This window comes from Hemicordylus capensis, chromosome 3, assembly GCF_027244095.1.
Source record: "Hemicordylus capensis ecotype Gifberg chromosome 3, rHemCap1.1.pri, whole genome shotgun sequence".
Taxonomy (NCBI): Eukaryota; Metazoa; Chordata; class Lepidosauria; order Squamata; family Cordylidae; genus Hemicordylus; species Hemicordylus capensis.
The window spans coordinates 291707023-291725031 of NC_069659.1; the positions used below are offsets into that span (position 1 = coordinate 291707023).

At 47.1% G+C, this 18009-nt stretch overlaps 1 protein-coding gene across 3 annotated transcripts in view; it reads right to left on the minus strand.

Moving 5' to 3' along the window:
* GIGYF2 (GRB10 interacting GYF protein 2) overlaps nt 1–18009 on the minus strand; it is a 144877-nt gene that overhangs the window by 95649 nt on the left and 31219 nt on the right. For all 3 annotated transcript variants that reach the window (XM_053307978.1, XM_053307977.1, XM_053307976.1), the window contains exon 2: nt 3376–3435. In XM_053307978.1, coding sequence (XP_053163953.1) covers nt 3376–3416 — 41 coding nt within the window. In that variant the 5' untranslated portion in view covers nt 3417–3435. The remainder of the gene's footprint in view (nt 1–3375; nt 3436–18009) is intronic.

The following is an 18009-nucleotide window of genomic DNA, read 5'->3' on the forward strand; positions in this document are numbered from 1 at the left end:
TATACCAAGACTGGTCATGGTATGCAATCCCACCAGCCTCAGCATATCCCAACCTATTAGTGTCAAAGAACCCAAGATCTGAACTTCACTTCAACCCTCAGGTTCAGATCTCAAATTCTTTGAGGCAAATAAGTTAGAATATCATGTCCAATAGATAATAGCATAGGACATCATGGCCACTCTCGGCATATTCCAACCTACAAAGGAAGTAGAGGCTCACGCAGGGACTGTGGGGGGTGGGGGGAATGCTCCTGGGGCTGAAGGATGTTGCATAGAACTTGGCTTCAGCCAAGGTTCCACACTACATCTGAACCCAACCACTGAATCCGACCACTGTCTGCTCTTACTACTGAATAATTACACACACTAGAAAAAATCTCTACACCAGGAGAGAAAAACTTGCTTGGTAGAGAAGCTGCAACAGAGAGCGAGAGAGAACGAAAACGAAACTGTGAAACTCGTTTTATCACTCCACGTTGGCTTTAGACTTGCCCCCCCCCCCAGTCTTATCTCCATGCTGCATGGCAAATTGTTTCTAGACCTGAAGGTGCAGTTTCAAAGCAGTTTGTAATTGGACTGGGGATGGTCCAAGATGGTCAACTTTTTTTTAAGCCAATCAGCGAGGAGACGCCCCTTGCCTAAACAGCTCTATTGATATCAGCCAAGGAGAGCAACATACTGAGACTCAATTATTGTTTGGAACTGAAAAATGTAACAATGGAAAATCTTTGAAGGTTTATTTTTAAAAAAACATTTATTCTCTTGCTCACCCACCACTCATTCCTATTTCGCTGTCAAATTCCCTCTCTGGTTTCTTGGGCTACTTACCTCAGAGCCTAAATACTCGGAGGCTAGAGCACTATGAAATGGTTGGAGGACTTGATGCCCTAACCAATACAGATGAGTCCATCAGAGAACTCACTGTTTTGTAAAGAATTATGTATATAGTGATCCTGATATAAAAGATTAGAACAAAAGGTTTTCAACAACATCTTTTAAGAGTTATAGGGACTAGCTGAGCATGCAGGAAGCACTCCACAGTGCACAGAAATGCTATCCTCTTCCTTTCCTTTACCAAGCTGTTTACCTTCACAGCCTGCTCTACAGCAGATTGCAGTACTAAAGCAACAAGGCTTCATCTTGCCTGCTGCTTCTTAACTCTTGAAGACAGCAGAGTACTGAAGTTTGCACAACCCCAAACGTATAATCATCCTCTCATGTATTATGTATTCCAGATTCATTTTGATCAGGGCAGCATTTATACCAGCACTTTTATTCTGAAATCGCTACCTGAGTAACTGGAGATGGAGTGGGGTGATCTGTTCACTTTTACTCCCTGCCACATACATAGGAGTATCTATTTTCAAATATTTTGCCTGCATTTTAATTCTTGGAGTTTTACCTATTTTAACTAGAACTACTTTATTCAGAAAAATCTCCACAGTATCGTTTGAAGAATGGGAATGTGCTGCTCCCTCCTCATACATCAATTCCTTTATTTTGACGTTTATCTTGCCACAGTTTTTTGTCTTTATGCCCAAATTGGGCCACTACGGTTAGCATATAACAGAATGAATATGACTGCAGTATCTCACGAGAGGGAAAACTGAAGACTATAAAGATACATTAAAAGCTTCATTTACTATTTGCCTCCTGTGCTTTATATTTGCTGGAGCATTTCTGAAAATAAGGATTTTCAGACTGATAGACATCAGACTAGCAAATCTCAAAAGAACGATGAAAGCAAGACTAAATGGGCTACTTTCCGAACAAGGTCTCTCAGCCTCCAGGCAAATATTCAATACTGAAAGCTAATGCTAAGGATCAAAACATATGGACTCTGGTCCACAAAGCTTGTTCTGAAATGAATTGATCAGTATTTAAGGTGCTTCAAGACTCTTTGTTGTTTCTGCAATTAAAGTGATACTGGATATTACAATAACTATAAGATACTAAAATCTGAAGTAGACATCATGCCCCTCATTTGACTATTCAGATATTCTACATATATTGCTATCCTTCAAGGCACTTTAGTTAATAATTTGGAATTATCACCTTTTAGTTTGCTGCCACCTTGTGGCAGTTATTTTCATGACATTTAAGTAATCTTTTCTCATACACGAATAATCCTCCACTTTTAAAGGAACGATTGGACAAAAAAGGCATAAAAAGTATGAAAACAAGAATCTTGGAACATGTATAGTTCAGGTGCCAAACATTTGATTTAATGAGATTTCTAAAAATTAAAACATTTTTGTCTTGGCCAATTAAAAGCTCATCTATCACTTTTAATAATTTAGCAAATCACTTGAGTGCATTTACTGCAAACTTAGGGCAAAACTTCACATTATGCAGTTGAGTTATTCTTTTCCTACATGCTGCTTTTCTGCTGATAACGTCACCCAAAGCTGCTTTTACCTCATTCAGGAAAATATACAAATATTAATATCATTTTTCCAGTGCAAGTAAGAGTAGTTGGGAAAACGATTTTCAGTTGAGGGAAATGGCACAAGGGGAAAAGAGTTAAGCAGCCATTCTCCGCCATCTCCGTACCAATTTTTCACTTCAGATTGCAGCCTCAGCAGATTTATTGTATAAAATGAAATATTTCAACCAAATGAAACATGAAACTGCTCATAACTTAGTTCTGCCCTTAGAACAAGTTCACAAGTTGGTTTCTTAATGAGGCATCACATTCAAAGAGGCCTCCACATGCCTGTTCCACCTCTTCCTCAAGTGCAAGGAACACAAGCCAATGCTAGGAAAACACAGGGGCAACGAATTTCTTGCTATCCAGTAAAGGCAATGGGTAACAGCAGTGGCATCTCCCTTCTCATCTTGCAGTCTCTCTCCAAAGCAAACCATGGCTCCCTCATAATCCAGAGATTGAAATCACAATTTGACATGGGTTTGCAAGCCATAAAAAGGTAACATTGCATTGATGCACAAACATGGTTATGGCTAGGAATAGAAGTGAGAAATTGCTTCAGAAAGTGAAGGGCAGAGCCTATGTTCCTGGAGCTGGCTCCTGATTCTCAAACCACAGCTTGCAGGGAGTCAGCATTAAGTCTGCACCAGGCCAATATGCTTATTAATAACAGATGGAAAGGAACAAGAGAAGAAAAATATCCTGTTGAACTGCAAAATATTTATCTTTCGACAGTGTGCTTAAAGTATGCATGTTTGCCATGAAATAAATTTAAAATACAGCTCTTTAAAGTTTATGACACAACTGGATACTATTCCCTAAAAGGAAGTTCCAAATCTGTTGGCCTTTGTATAATAAGGAACGGGAATCTCTAGCTGGATCAACAAAGGCGATCATTCATTCAGTCTCTGGGGACGGACAAATGGACACAAAGACACTAAACTTACCATTCAGGCCCAAAGTTAAGCGTCTGAGTTTCTGCTGCCATTTTTTGTTAAAGTGTTAACCTGAAAAAAATACAAGATCATAAATGAGTACTGTAATCACATGTCACACTTGAAAAACTAAAGCAAGGTGACCCAGTTTAGACATCAATAACTGCAGCAGTCCTGAAAGCACACAAATGTTGAACAAATAGAATAGAGAGAAGTGGATGACTGTATTCAGTGCCTCCTCCCTATTTGGGGGGGAAGAAATAGGAAGTTTCACTCTCAGATTTATGAACTGGTGCCCCACCACATTTGGCAGCATAACTGCTGGATTCTCTACACAGCAACTTTTTTAAAGCACAGCTAAAGCAATCCCTTGCACAGAAAATAGCTACCACATCCAAACACCTTCCACTGGCTCAAGGCCAATTCTTTCATTTGCAATAAGCTATTAAAATGGCTCTTTTGGAGCCATTTTCACTAACAAAAATCCAGCACTACCAACTAGGAGATTTTTTGCTTGGTTTACAATCCATGGTCACTCACAACTGGGTCTTCTGCGCCTGCACAGTAGACCCACAGAAAAATCTTTAGCTCTGTTCAGGCGCTCCAGCACTTTAAGGTGTAGTGATATCAGAGCCTTCAAAGGGTGTCTATAGAACAAGCTGTAGAGCGCCTCCCTCTTCAGTTCCTGAATCGGCCGCTGCGGCCGACTGACTGACAAAATCCAGAAGTAGAAGATGGCAACAAACAATCACAGCAGCACACGTAAACAGTTCATGCCAAAAATAAGCTAGCACAAGGGACAGCCGGGCAGGTGTTGTGAGTGACCAAGGATCTACACAGAGATCATAAGTTACAGGTAAGCAACCTGTTTATCTCTGTAATGATCCATGGTCCCTCACAACTGGGTGAGTGTCTAGCTCCCATATAAAGGAGGTGGGTGCTAGCAGTTACATTACTTTTAAGACTGCCTGACCATATTTGGCCTCTGAAGCAAAACACGTCCACAGTGTAGTGACTGACAAAGGGCAGGTCTGAGGACCAGGTGGCAGCCCTGCAAATGTCCTTCATACTGATGCCCGACTTGTGGGCAGCTGAGGTAGCCATGGACCTAGTGGAATGCACCCACATTTTAGAGGGCAGCTGGACACCTTGCTTCTTATAACAAAAGAAAATCAGTTGCACCAGCCAGTTGGATAATCTTTGTCTAGAAATGGCAAAACCTTTACTATTTCCCACACAGGAGATGAACAGTTTGTTCTAACACCTGAACATCTTTGTGCAGTCCATGAAGTAAAGTAGACGCCTTTGAACGTCCAGGAAGTGCATATAACATTCAAGGGATGTAGATGGTCACAGAAAAACATAGGTAGCACAATGTCCTGGTTGATATGGAAATCCAGCACAACTTTAGGACAAAAATTAGGATCCGGATGGAGGATAACCTTGTCTGGATACAACTTGGTATAAGGTGAATCTGCCCTCAGGGCAGCAAGTTCACTAACCCGTCTAGCTGACATTTTGGTTTCAGGCACAGAAGTCTCATGGAAGACCATTGTGCCTCTTTAAGTGTGAACAGCACAAGCGAGAGGCTCCAAGGCTCAATGGGTGCCCACACTGGGGGTTACAGGTTATTAATCCACTTCAAAAAGCATTTTGAGTCAGGATGGACCAAAACTGACTTGCCATCCCAGCCCTCATGGTGAGCTGAGATGGAGGCAAGGTGAACCTTAAGGGAGGTTTTCGAAAGACCCAGACCTTTGAGATAGGCGAGGTAGAAGAATATTTGATGAATTAAGGCCTGGAGTCGGTCAAAGTCTTTCTAGGAAGTGTAGGATGTGAACCGCTTCCATTTGGTCTGAAGAGCATGGTGGACGACCTGGCCTCCATCACTTGTGAGGAAATCCCAACGTGGTGGGAGACGAAAGTAAAACCCTTTGCAGAGCCAAAGCAGCACCAGGAACCAGGGTTGCCAGGGCCACCAAGGACAGACTAGAATGCACCGTGTGAGCTCTTGAAGAATCTTCCCCATCACCCTGGATAGCAATGGAAGGGGGAGGGGGGAGATAATATAGCCAGCCCTGCCACTGCAGTTGGAAGGCATCCCCTAGAGAGTCCTGGCCAAGGCCCACTCTAGAACAGAACAGAGAGTACTAGACATTTTGCGTAGAGGAAAACAAGTCAACAGTGGAGGCACCTCATGACAGGACAACGTCATTTAGCCCCCACTCATAGAGAGTAGAAAGAGACACATCCTGGCTAACTGGGTCAGCCAAAATGTTATCCTCCCCTTTTATATGAATGGCCATAGGAAGGATATCATAACGTAGGCACCAGTCCCACAGTTGTAAGGCAAGGTTATTCAGAGACCTTGACACAGTGCCCCCTTGATGGTTCAGGTAGGCAATAGCTGTAGTGTTATTAATATGGACCTGAACCACCGGGCCACGGATGATGGGCAAAAGCACCTTGAAAGCAAGGAAAACAGCCAGGAGCTCTAAAAAGTTAATATGGAGTTCCCACTACTGGGAGTTTGACAGGCCTCGCATCCTCAGAGAACCACAGTGAGCACCCCAACCCTGCATGGAAGCATTGGTGGTGACTGACACAGTAGGGTTCGACATTTGAAAAGGGACCCCTTGCAACAGAGTGTCAGGCAGGGACCACCAAAGTAGGTCTTGCAGGACACTATCTGGGACAACTAACCATTTGTTTTGACTGTCCAGATTTGGCCGGAAGACAGACAGCAGCCAGAGCTGGAACATCCTCATTCACAAGTGTGTGTTCGTCACAGTCATTGTGTACGAGGCCATCAAACCTAACAGGTGCTGGATGGAACGAGCCCGTTGCCTGGGGGCAGACTGAAAAGTGGCCACCATGCAGGAAATGGCCAGAATGTGTTCTGCAGGTAAGTATGCACATTTCTCATTGGCATCCAGGATCTCACCGATATATGGGATGGCTCGCTGGGGGGGTCAGGACCAATTTCTTCATACTGACACTGAGCCCCAGATCTACCAGGAGAGAGACAGGAAGCTGAAGATTGAACAGCAGAGTCAACTTCTCCTTTGCTGTAAAAAGCCAGTCATCCAGTGAGGGGAAAACAGACACCTTGAGTGCGCAGATAGGCAATGACAGTTGCCTTGCACTTAGTGAAAACTCTAGGAGTGGTACAGAGGCCGAACGAGAGCACTTTGTACTGATAGGCCTGAGTGAACAGGCAAAAGCACAAAAACTGGTGGCGGTGAGGTCATATAGAGATATGGAAGTAAGAGTCTTTCAGGTCTAAGGACACAAACCACTCCTTCTTCCACAGCAGTGGCAGTACTAACTGTAGGGAAATCATGCAAAACTTGGAGGTCTGGACAAACTTGTTCAGCTCTCACAAGTCTAGAATGGGGCAGATCCTACCATCATGCTTAGGGCCCTGGAAGTATCTGGAATAGAACCCAGTGTGCACTGAAGAAGGCAGGACTGGTTCTATGACACCCTTTTGGAGCAGTGAAGAAACCTCTTCTTCAAGGATAGGAGTTGGATGGGTGTATTTTATACCCATATGGGCAGGCAGAGTGTCAAATTTGATAGCATAGCCGCTGGCCACTGTGCATAACACCCAGGCGTCTGATGTCACTTGTCACCAAGAAGGGAAGAAGAGGGTGAGACAGATGCCAGTTAAAGAAACAGGGAGAGATACTTCCAGGTCCAAGACATTGAAACAGCTGCTTAGGTTGTTCCTGAGACTTGGATTTTTGTTGGCCCTTCTGTCACTGATGGAAGGCGCACCTGGTATTTGGCCTGGATCCTCAGGGGTAACCACCCCAATCTTGAGAAAGTTGAGGCTCGTACCTGTGTTTGTAAGCAGGACGATACCACTGATAAGATGATGATTGGGATTGCATGAAGGACTTAGCAAGATAGCGCGAATTTTTTTTCCATTTTTCCATTGTGTCGTCAGTGTCTTTCGAGAACAAGCCCTCACCGTCAAATGGGAGATTTCCAATCTTTCCTTCACACCTGATTCCAGAGGTGTAGTCTGGAGCCAGGCATGGCTATGGAGTACGATAGATCCTCCAACTAGCACCTTCAACTCCATCTTGGTCAGGTGCTTGGCCATGCTTATAGGAACTTAACCTTAAAGGGCTCAGGCAAGGCATTACCTCATCTTTCATACCGTTCCAAAGCGATTGCTATTTGGCCATGCAGGCCAAGTAGTTCGCTACCTTGAGGGCAAGACATCCCGAGGAGTAAAACCTCCTCAAGTTTTTACCAAGTAAAATGTGCCATGGAGTCCAGTTTATGACCTTTATCTACAGGGGCCGAATGTTTCCTAGCGACTTGTTCTGCAGTGCGCAGTCCACTACTAGAGAATTCAGTGCTGGATGCTCGTAAAGGGCAGAAGGCCTCCTGGCCCCAATACAGGTTCTCCATCTTTTTACAAGGGAGAGTAGACATTACTGGGGTCAACCAAATAGCCTTAGAAGCAGCCACCAGGGATGGAACCATTGAAAGCATGTTGGTGTGCACCATAGATGTGGCAGCCAGGTAACTATACACAGGGTCACAGTTCCCTCTAAGGCGTGTGCACGTACGCTCACAAGTTTTTGGATGTCTGCTCAGTTCATTTTAGATCCCACTCAGGTTGAATCAGGAAGGCCCCATTCTGAATGCACGTGTGTGCACACTGCCTTGATACTGTCCCTCAGAACAAAATTTATTCCGCATGGAGATGGAAAAAAATTAGAGGGACCACTGCACAGGGTCTGTGACAGTATCTTCAGGAGGAGGAACTTCCAGGCCCAAGGCCTTTGCCATTTCTTGGACTTGCACTCAATAAGATTCAGTTTCTTCAAAGGGGGAGTTTGATGGTTGATTCCCCACATTGTCATTGGGTTAAGTACCCAGAGTCACCTCAGAAACGTCGGAGTCCGGATCGGAGGTGTACGCGGACTCTCCATCAGAATCAGGATCCTCGGGTTCAGGGTCCCTGGGAGCAGGCCATGAAGGAGGAGCTGGTGACACAGACAGGGGTGCAGGGCACACAAGGCCAGGAGTCATCAGAGGAACACGCATCTGAGGATCAGCAGGAATGGAAGGGGGCTCAGGAACAGGTGACACAAGCAGCACTGGTGTGGGCAGCAGAATGGCAGACCTCAAAAGTGCAGGTGGTGAAAGTGCAAGTGGTTCTTGAAAGGGTCAGCAAGAGAGCCGGCGTGGTATAGTGGCTAGAGTGCTGGGCTAGGACCGGGGAGACCCGAGTTCAAATCCCCATTCAGCCATGAGACTTGCTGGGTGACACTGGGCCAGTCACTTCTCTCTCAGCCTAACCTACTTCACAGGGTTGTTGTGAGGAGAAACCTAAGTATTTAGTACACCGCTCTGGGCTCCTTGGAGGAAGAGCAGGATATAAAATGTAAAATATAAATACATTCAAGGGGTCTGGAACAGATCCCCTGAGTTGCATCATTTTCCGGAGCCTATATTCCTCAAAATCATGAGGTAGAGCGAAAGTGAATGGGAGCAAAACACTCCCTGGCTCAGAGATGTGGTGAGTCAAAAGCCCTCAGGGACCTATTATAGTCCAGGGGGTTGGAGGGATGTGGGAGGCTGAGAAGTGGAACCGCTCCCTCCAGGGCAGAGCCGAAGGACATCTCAGTGTCAAGGTAGATAGGGATGTGCACGAACTGGTTCGCAGGCCATGTTAGAGGCCTGTGAACCAGTTCGCTGGTCCGACGCTGGGTGTGTGTGTGTGGTTTGCTTCAAGGGTGGGGGAGAGGTTGCACTTACCCTGCCCGCCATCACTGTGATGTGCGCAATGCGTGCATGGCAGCAGGAGGCACATGCACGGAAGTTACTTCCGCTTTTAGCAGGCAACAAGGGGGCAGGGGCGGCAGGGAGGAATGCTGCCGCCCCGAAGATTTTGCTTAAAAATGGAGCGCCGGAGGGGGAAAAGCAGCAGGAGGGGTAAGTACAACCCCCCCGCCCTTAAAGCAACACACACACCCTGCCGTTGGACCGCGCCTCCGCGGTCCGTGCACATCCCTAAAGGTAGACAGACTGCCAGTCGATGTGTTAGGGATCAGCACAGGCGATTCAAGTTCATCATGATCAAGTCCTTGTGACAGAATGAACCCCTTAAATGTAGAGCCTAAGTCAAATAAACAGATCCAAGACAACATTCCAGCTCTTAACTGTAATTGTTCTTTTGTTCATTACTTGTTCTGTAATGCTGGATAATCCAAAGAAGGTGTCTCCAGATGTCCTGCTGACAGGCGAGATGGCAACTGTGCAAGTGTTGATGTTTGCAAAATAACGATGGGTGAAGGCGGTGCCGAACGAATAGGTGAAAGGCGAAGTGCAGCTGTAGTGTCAATCAGCGCCGAGATCATGGGCGTTGATGACATCAAGGGTGGAACTTTCACCAGCACCAAGGAAAGGTGTACTGTTGTTGAGAGAGCAGAACACAACTCCAAAGATCATGGAGCAGACATAGAAGATGTTGAATGCCTCGGCGCTGAGGGTACTGAAGCCAGCGTCAATGGAGCTGGCATTGAGTACACTGGCTCTGAAGATCGGGACGAACAACCAGAACCCATCTACAATGACCGAGAAGAGCTCGAACAGCCCAGAGCTGACAACGTCAATGCAGTAGGTTTCGAGGACAATGGACAAGGAGAGAATGAGGTCTCAGGCTAAACCAGTGATGGAGACAGTGTCTTCACCGTGGACAGAGTCAACACTCTTGGCACCAAGCCCAGCATCAAATGTGAATTAGCCGGCACCGAGGTCACCGTGACCGATGCTGCAGAAGGAGAGTGCTTGTCTTTTTTCTTGTGGGGCTCTCCCGATGAGGAACAATGGTGATCATGTTTGTGCTTGCGTGATTGCTCATGCCCTCTCTCCACAGGCTTTAAAAAAGTGTCAGAGTCAGACGTTACAGACACTGATGATGCGGATGTCAAGATTGACGCCAATGGCGCTGCAAGGCTAGGTGCCACAGACTTTGGCGGGGATGGCAGGCTCGGTCTCAGAGTCCCTGGGCAAAGAATATTTTCATACAGAGAAGCTTTAAGACAAAGTTCTCTACTCAAGAGGGTCTTCTTTTTAAAGGACAGACAGCCCTTAAAAGCACTGATGTTGTGCGATTCCCCCAAGCACATGAGGCAATCTGAATGTTCATCCGAGGATGGCATAGTGCTCTTACAAGTTGCACAGTGTTTAAAACTCTTAGGAGCAGACATAGCCAAATAAAACAAAATGGTTCAAAGTCAGCCAAAAATCAGTAGCAGAATGCTTAAGCCAAGGGGAGATACTAATCAAAGTCCAGGAACAGTCCAAGATCAGAAGCCGAGTAGAAATCAGTCAGAGAATAGTCAAACACCACAGAAAGAGTAGTCAAAGAACAGTCTGTAGTCAAAACTAGAAAAGTCAAAATAAGAATTTCAATCTCTTATAGGAACGAGGGAAAACAGGAGCAGATCCTTCCTGAGGCAATGCGAGCAGCAGACAAGAAGGAACTGAAAAGGGAGGCACTCTACAGCCAGTTCTATAGACACCCTTTGAAGGCTCCGATATCACTAGACCTTAAAGGGCCAGAGCGCCTAAATTGGGCTAAAGATTCTCCTGTGGGCCTACTGCGCAGGGGCAGAAGACCCAGTTGTAAGGGACCATGGACCCCTACAGAGATCAAATTGTTCTCTAGGCAGCTCACAACGGAGGATGAATACATAGAATAAAAATACATAACACCTTAAATCATAACAAACAAAAGGTGAAAATAAAATACAAAATACAATACAAAGCAGCATTAAAAAATCATTTTAGAATTAGTTAAAAAATCAGATAAAACCTGAAAAGATGAATTTAAAAACCTGATTTAAAAGGCCTGTGTGAACAAAAAGGTGACGTCTAAAAGAACAGAGAGATGAAGCCAGGCAAGCCTCACTGGGGAGGCTATTCCATAAACAGGGTGCAACCACCAAGAAGGCCCTCTCCTTGGTAGCCACACACCACACCTCATTTGGCAGGAGCACCCGGAGCAGGGCCTCCGAAGAAGATCTTAAGGTGCAGGTAGGGACATATAGAGCAAGGTGCTCTCTCAAGTAACCTGGTCCCAAGCCATTTAGCACTTTAAAGGTTAAAACCAGCACTTTGAATTGGGCCCGGAAACAGACCGGGACCTGGAGGAGCTGACAAAGTACAGGCATGATATGATCAAAATAGTCCAGTCCCAGTTAATAATCTTGCATTCCTACTTAAGAAATCACCAATACAGGCCAGGGAAAGTGGTGTTTCCCCAGCACAGCATCCCTCCAGTGGCGGTTGCTGGTGTCTATCTTATGTTTCTTTTTTAGACTGTGAGACCTTTGAGGATGGGGAGTCATGTTATTTAGCCTATTTATTTATATCTATGTACACCACTTTGGGAACTTTTGTTGAAAAGTGGTATATAGATATTCATCATCATATCAGTCATTGACATAATTTCATGTTGCACTGTTGAACAGGGGCCCTCATCCTTGCTGAATTGATTTGTGGAAGCCAAAATGCTACATATTCCTAAGATACTATATAGTCACCTTAAGTGGTGCAGCAGGGGAATGCTTGACTAACAAATAGAAGGCTGCCAGTTCAAATCCCCGCTGCTAATATATCAGGCAGCAGCGATATAGGAAGATGCTGAAAGGCATCATCTCAGATTGCGCGGGAGGCGGCAGCGGTAAACCCCTCCTGTAAATGGTAAACCCTTCTGGGCACCAGGAGTCAAAATCGACTTGATGGCACACTTTACTTACTTTAAGATACTATATATCCCCCACATTGTATAAATAGGCACCTTCCTGCATACAGGAAGGTTCAACTATTCCCAGCTCACTATGGCACCTGGAAATTTAAGCATGGTGCCTCAGACAGGCCGTGATATGACCAGGAGGAGTGTGCAAGTGAAGTGGATGCTCTCTCCTTCCCCTCTTGGCTGTGTCATAAAAGCTGCTTCTGGTATTTTATCAGTTTGTTTGTATTTTTGATTAATGTAGATTTATTATTGCTTTTATTGATTCTATTAGGTAAGCAATGTTGAATGCTTATATTTTGGAGGTAGAATGAAAGTATACAAGTCCTCTAACAAATAAAATAAATATTCTTAGAGAAGCCATTCTGCTGGTTTTTGCAGAATGTAATAACGTTCAATTAAATTGTACAATTTGTCATAAAGCATGCAGTCCACATTCCAATGTCATCTACTCTATAATGTTTCCACACTGAGCTTTAATGAGCTTAATCTCAGACATATTACTTTTCAAGAAAGCCAGTTCACATGTTCCAATCATCCAGCAGTACACACGTACATGTAAAACAGCTCCAAGTCCTCTCACAAATGCAGGGCTGAGTGACATTAAACACAACTCAAGTAAACTTTAGGGCAGTACACAGCAACTTGCAGTTACATCTCTTAAGAATGAAACACATTATTACCACTAAATACAAACGTGTGCATTTTTCAAACAAAAAATAAGTTTTATATTGTATTTGTACAATATTTGAGGGGGGCAAGACTCAATGATGAGATTAAGCTGGACTAGTGGTAAACCCTTCCTGTATTCTATTAAAGACAACTACAGAGCTCTGTGATCGCCAGCAATAGACACCGAATCAACGGCACACATTACCTTTAGTGGTAGTGAGCATGAATTGCCCCCTTCACCTTGGTTTGCATCTGGATGGGTGACTACATGTGAGCACTGACTCCTGTAAGATATTCCCCTTATGGGCTGAGGCCATAGCTCAGTGATAGAGCATCTCCTTTGCATGCAGAAAGGAACATCGGCTTACCGTGAAGGGTTCTTTTTCTCTGTGTTAGCTCCTCAGGAAGGGTTCTGAACTGAGCATGCTCGAGACAGAACTGGATCATGTGACTTGTTTTGTAGCTGGAGACGCTTCCCAGCCCCAGTTCCAGGGCTGTTGAGCGAAGTGGAGTACATCCAGTGGAGAGAGCCCTGCTGGCGTGTCTTGGAATCTGCGTGAGTAAGAAAAGCTCTAGGAGACAGAGAGGTAGAGGTAGCCCAGATAACCCCTCTTGCAGGAAGACAAGGAAGAAACGTAAAAGGAGCATAGAAAAGCCTGTGAGCTAATGCCCTGAAAGTCATCTCTCCCACTACTCCCAGTCCCTCCACGGCGGACCAGTGAGGGAACGATCCCCCCCCCTGCATATGCTCACAGATGAGACACACATCTGGGAGGGGCTGAGGAGCTCCTAACACAGGGGGAAAGAACCCTTCACGGTAAGCCAATGTTCCTTTTTCCCTTGTGTGGGAGCTCCTCAGGAAAGGACATGCCCAAGCTGTCGAATACGAAGTCCCCGGGTGGGCAGGATGTGTTAGAGAACTTGCTGCAGAACTGTGCAGCTGAAGGCAGCCAGGGCCACCGAAAATGAAGACACTTTATAATGCCGGATAAATGGCGTAACAGATGACCAGGTGGCTGTCTGGCAAATTTCCGCTAGCGGGACGTGAGCCGAGAAGGCTGCAGAGGCCGCTGCGCTCCTGTGGAATGGGCGGTGACGCCCCCTGGAGGAGGCAGGTTGAGAGAGGCGTAGGCCAGCAGGATACATGACCTAATCCAGTGGCCAGGGGTGGCCTTGGACACTGTTTCCCAGAGATGGAGGATGAAAGGAAACGAAGAGTGAGTAGGATTTGCAGATGTCTTTGGTCCGTCGAATAGATGCGCAGAGCCCTGCACATGTCCAGTTTATGCCATAACTTTTCTTTGAGATGAACTGGGGATGGGCAGAATGAGGGAAGGACAATAACTTGGGATCTGTGAAACATGGAGCTTATCTTTGGAAATAAGGTTCACTGCATCTGACTGAAATGTGCAAAACTCCTTGAGTGCTGAAAGGGCGCTTAGTTCAGATACCCCTCAAGCAGAAGTAATCGCCACCAGGAAGAGGACTTTGAATGACAAGGTCTTGAGAGGGATGGTGGAGAGGGGCTCAAAAGGAGCCTTTGTTAGTGCGTTCAGAACCCTATTGATGTTCCAGGAAGGAAAGCGCCTGAGGTGCGGCAGGGCCAGGTTGTATGCCCCCCTTAGGAACCTGGAGATATGAGGATGAAGGACCGCTTGGCTGGAGTCCACAGACAAAATCTAGAGAACAGAGGCCAGTGCCGAGGCTTGACGTCGCAGGGTATTCGGTCTCAGGTGCAGCTCTAGACCCAATTGGAGAAAGGCAAGGACTTCAGGTACTCCTGCGGACAAGGGGTCCTTCTTATTGGTGTGTGCCCAATGAAGGAAAGCGGACCGTGTGGCCTGGTACACCCTATTGGTGGATTGGCGTCCAAAGGCCAGGATGGTATTTTGAATCAGAGTAACTCCTGGCCACTAGCCTCGAGCGTTCAATCCCAGGCAGAGAGCTGTAGCCACTGGGGGTTGGGGTGTAGCAGAGGGCTCTGGCGTAAGACATCCTGACGAAGTGGGCTTCGCCACAAAGGCCTGACAGCCAGATCGAGGAGATCGGGAAACCATGGTCTGTGGGGCCAGTGAGGGACGACAAGGATCAGCTTCGCTCTTTCCAGGATCAGCTTTCTCATGACTTTCAGGATGATGGCTATGGGTGGAAAGGCATACAGGAGTGTGTCTGGCCACAGGGTGTTGAGTGCGTCTGTTGCTTCCGCTAGGGGAGAGTGGTACCTGGAGAAGAAGCAGGGAAGCTGGTGGTTGTCCAGGGAGGCGAACAGGTCCACTTGTGGACGTCCCAGGATTTGTGTGAGTTGACTGAAGACTTCTGGAAGGAGTGACCATTCCCCTGAGTCGAGTGATCTTTGACTGAGGTAGTCCGCTAGATCGTTTTCTTCTCCCTTGAGGTGCTCAGAGATGATGGCGTCCAGGTTGGTCTCCACCCACTGGAATAGGAGATCAGCAGCCTGGATCAGCAGCCTGGATTTTGTGCCCCCCTGGCGATTGATGTGGGCTTTGACAGTCACATTGTCCATCCTGAGTAATACGTGTTAACCCTGTAGGAGGTGCTGGAAGGGAAGAAGTGCTAGCCGTCCAGCTTGGCATTCCAGCCAGTTTATGGGGCGTTTGGCCTCCTCTACTGACCACGATCTCTGTGCCAGTTGTCCCAGACAATGTGCTCCCCATCCAAAGAAGCTGGCATCTGTGGTCACCACCCAGTAGAGAGACTGTTGGACGTCCTGAGGAAGGGGGATGGAGTGGTGGGTGGCAGCCATAATCAAGTCCTGACAAGGGAGGAGTAGCCACTGCAGGGGACGGGAGTGGCACCTGGCCCAGGGGGTGCATTCTAGGCACGCAATAATTGAGCCCAGAGCTTGTGCTAGAGACATGACGTCCGCCGAGTCCATGTGGAGGAGAGGGTGTAACTGGCTTGATTTTGTCCCTCCGTTCCGGGGGGTGGCAGATGGTGCCCTGTTCTGTGTCAAACAAGGCTCCCAGGTGGACTAGTTGTTGAGATGGAACGAGATGGCTTTTCTCTGCATTTACAATGAACCCATGGTCCCATAAGGAGAATAGGGTCGTGCGCACATCCCCAAGGGGTTGTTCCCTGGAGGGAGCCCTGATGAGCAAGTCATCTAAATACGGGTGGACATGGATCCCCTGAATGCGTAGGTGAGTGATGAGGAAGCTCATGATCTTCGTAAACACCCATGGGGTGGACGAGCAGCCGAAGGGGAGAGCGCGATACTGAAAATGGTGGCCATCGTAGGCAACGTGGAGATACATCCTGTGGTCGGGTCTGATGGGGATATGTATGTAGGCCTCTGAGAGGTCCACCGATGCCAGATAATCCCCTGGACGTGTGGTCTCTTTGATGGTATGCAGTGACTCCATCCTGAATTTCCTCTTCCGCACGACGCAGTTGAATGACTTCAGGTCAAGCACTGTTCTCCAAGATCCATCCTTTTTGGAATGAGGAAGAGGATAGAGTACGTGGCTTGAGATCTTTGAGTAGATGGCAGGTGCCTTATTGCCCGGATCTGGAGTAGGTGATGAACTGCCTGAACCATCCACCGAAGCTTGTCCAGATTGTTGGACCTCAGTGTGGGGAGGAAATGCCGCGGAGGGTTGGAGGTGAGTTCTATGGCATAGCCGTTAGACACCGTCTCTGTCACCCAAGCGTTGGAGGCTGTGGACATCCAGCTCGTACAGAAGTCTGCCAACCTGCCACCCAATGATGTGGCGTCATTGCTTGCGCTGTGTGGTGGCCTGTGTAAAGGCTTTGGAGGTGGAGCCTCACGAGTTGCCCCTGTATCGCTGTCGTCACTGCGGTCTGTTAGAGCCTCTGGAGTTCTGGGGCAGGAAGTCCCGGGAATGAGAGTAGGGCTGATTAAAGAATTGCCTGTTGGTGAGAAAGGAGTTGGGTGAGCCACGAAAAAATCTACAGGAGTCCTTGCGTATGGAGGGTATGGCCTTCTTTTTGTCCCTGGTCTCAATCAGAACCAGGTCCAAGGCAGGACCGAAAAGGTCGGATCCCGCAAAGGGGGCAGAAGTCAGGGCAAGCTTAGACTTAGTATCTGTGTTCCACCTTTTAAGCCATAGTAACCTGTAAACCACCATGCCCACCACCATCGCCCAAGAGTGCTGTATGCAGTCCAAGCTTGAATCCACCATCAGGGCCGCAGCCTTTGCCATCTTATTAATGACCTGGCGTAGCTTGGGAAGCTTAGAGGGAACCATTGCCACCAGCGCCTTGGCCCATAATACCGAGGCCCGGGCGAAGATAGTTAGTGGTAGCTACCTTAATAGATGTAGCCGAGGCATCGTGGACCTTTATAAAGAGTGTGTTGCAGCGCCTGTCCTCTTGGGACTTAAGTTGTTCCTTTCCCTCTGAGTGAACTATAGCCCCCGATACCAACTGTGCCACCAGGGGGTCTACCTTAGGTGTGGCCAGAAGCTTGGATACCTCTTGGGGGAGTTGGTAGTGTTTCTTTGGTAAGCTTCCAATGGGTTTGGAAGAGGCTGGACACTGACACTCTGCACACATTGCCCTGCGAAAGAGTGGGAGGGAAGGGACTGCAAATGTCACAGGCTCAGTAGCGGGAAACACATTCTGGTCTAGAGTAGAAGTCGGTTCAGTAGCCTCTGAAGGTGCTATGTCATTGACTGTTCTCTTCACCTTGGACAAAAGGACATCATAGGAACATAGGAAACTGCCATATACTGAGTCAGACCATTGGTCTATCTAGTTCAGTATTGTCTTCACAGACTGGCAGCGGCTTCTCCAAGGTTACAGGCAGGAATCTCTCTCAGCCCTATCTTGGAGAAGCCAGAGAGGGAATTTGAAACCTTCTGCTCTTCCCAGAGCGGCTTCATCCCCTGAGGGGGAAGTCATGCTTGCTACCACAAGACCAGCTCTCCTCATCAAAATCTGCTGAGGAGAAAGGTCTGGCAGAATTAGAAATAGGAGGCGTCACCTCCTCCTCTGAGAGTTCCCCTTCTTCCTTCGGAGAGTCTAAGGGTTCAGCGGGTTCCGCCGGTTGTGAGTGTGAGGACTCATCATCTGAGGCAGGAATAGGGACAGCAGGGAGCTGAGGGTGGCAATAGCAGGGAGGAGGGAGACGGTAAAGTAGGCGGGGGAACCTCAGGATTCGCATTGCGAGGGTAATCAGGGCACCTAGGGCACTTAGGCCTCCTGTC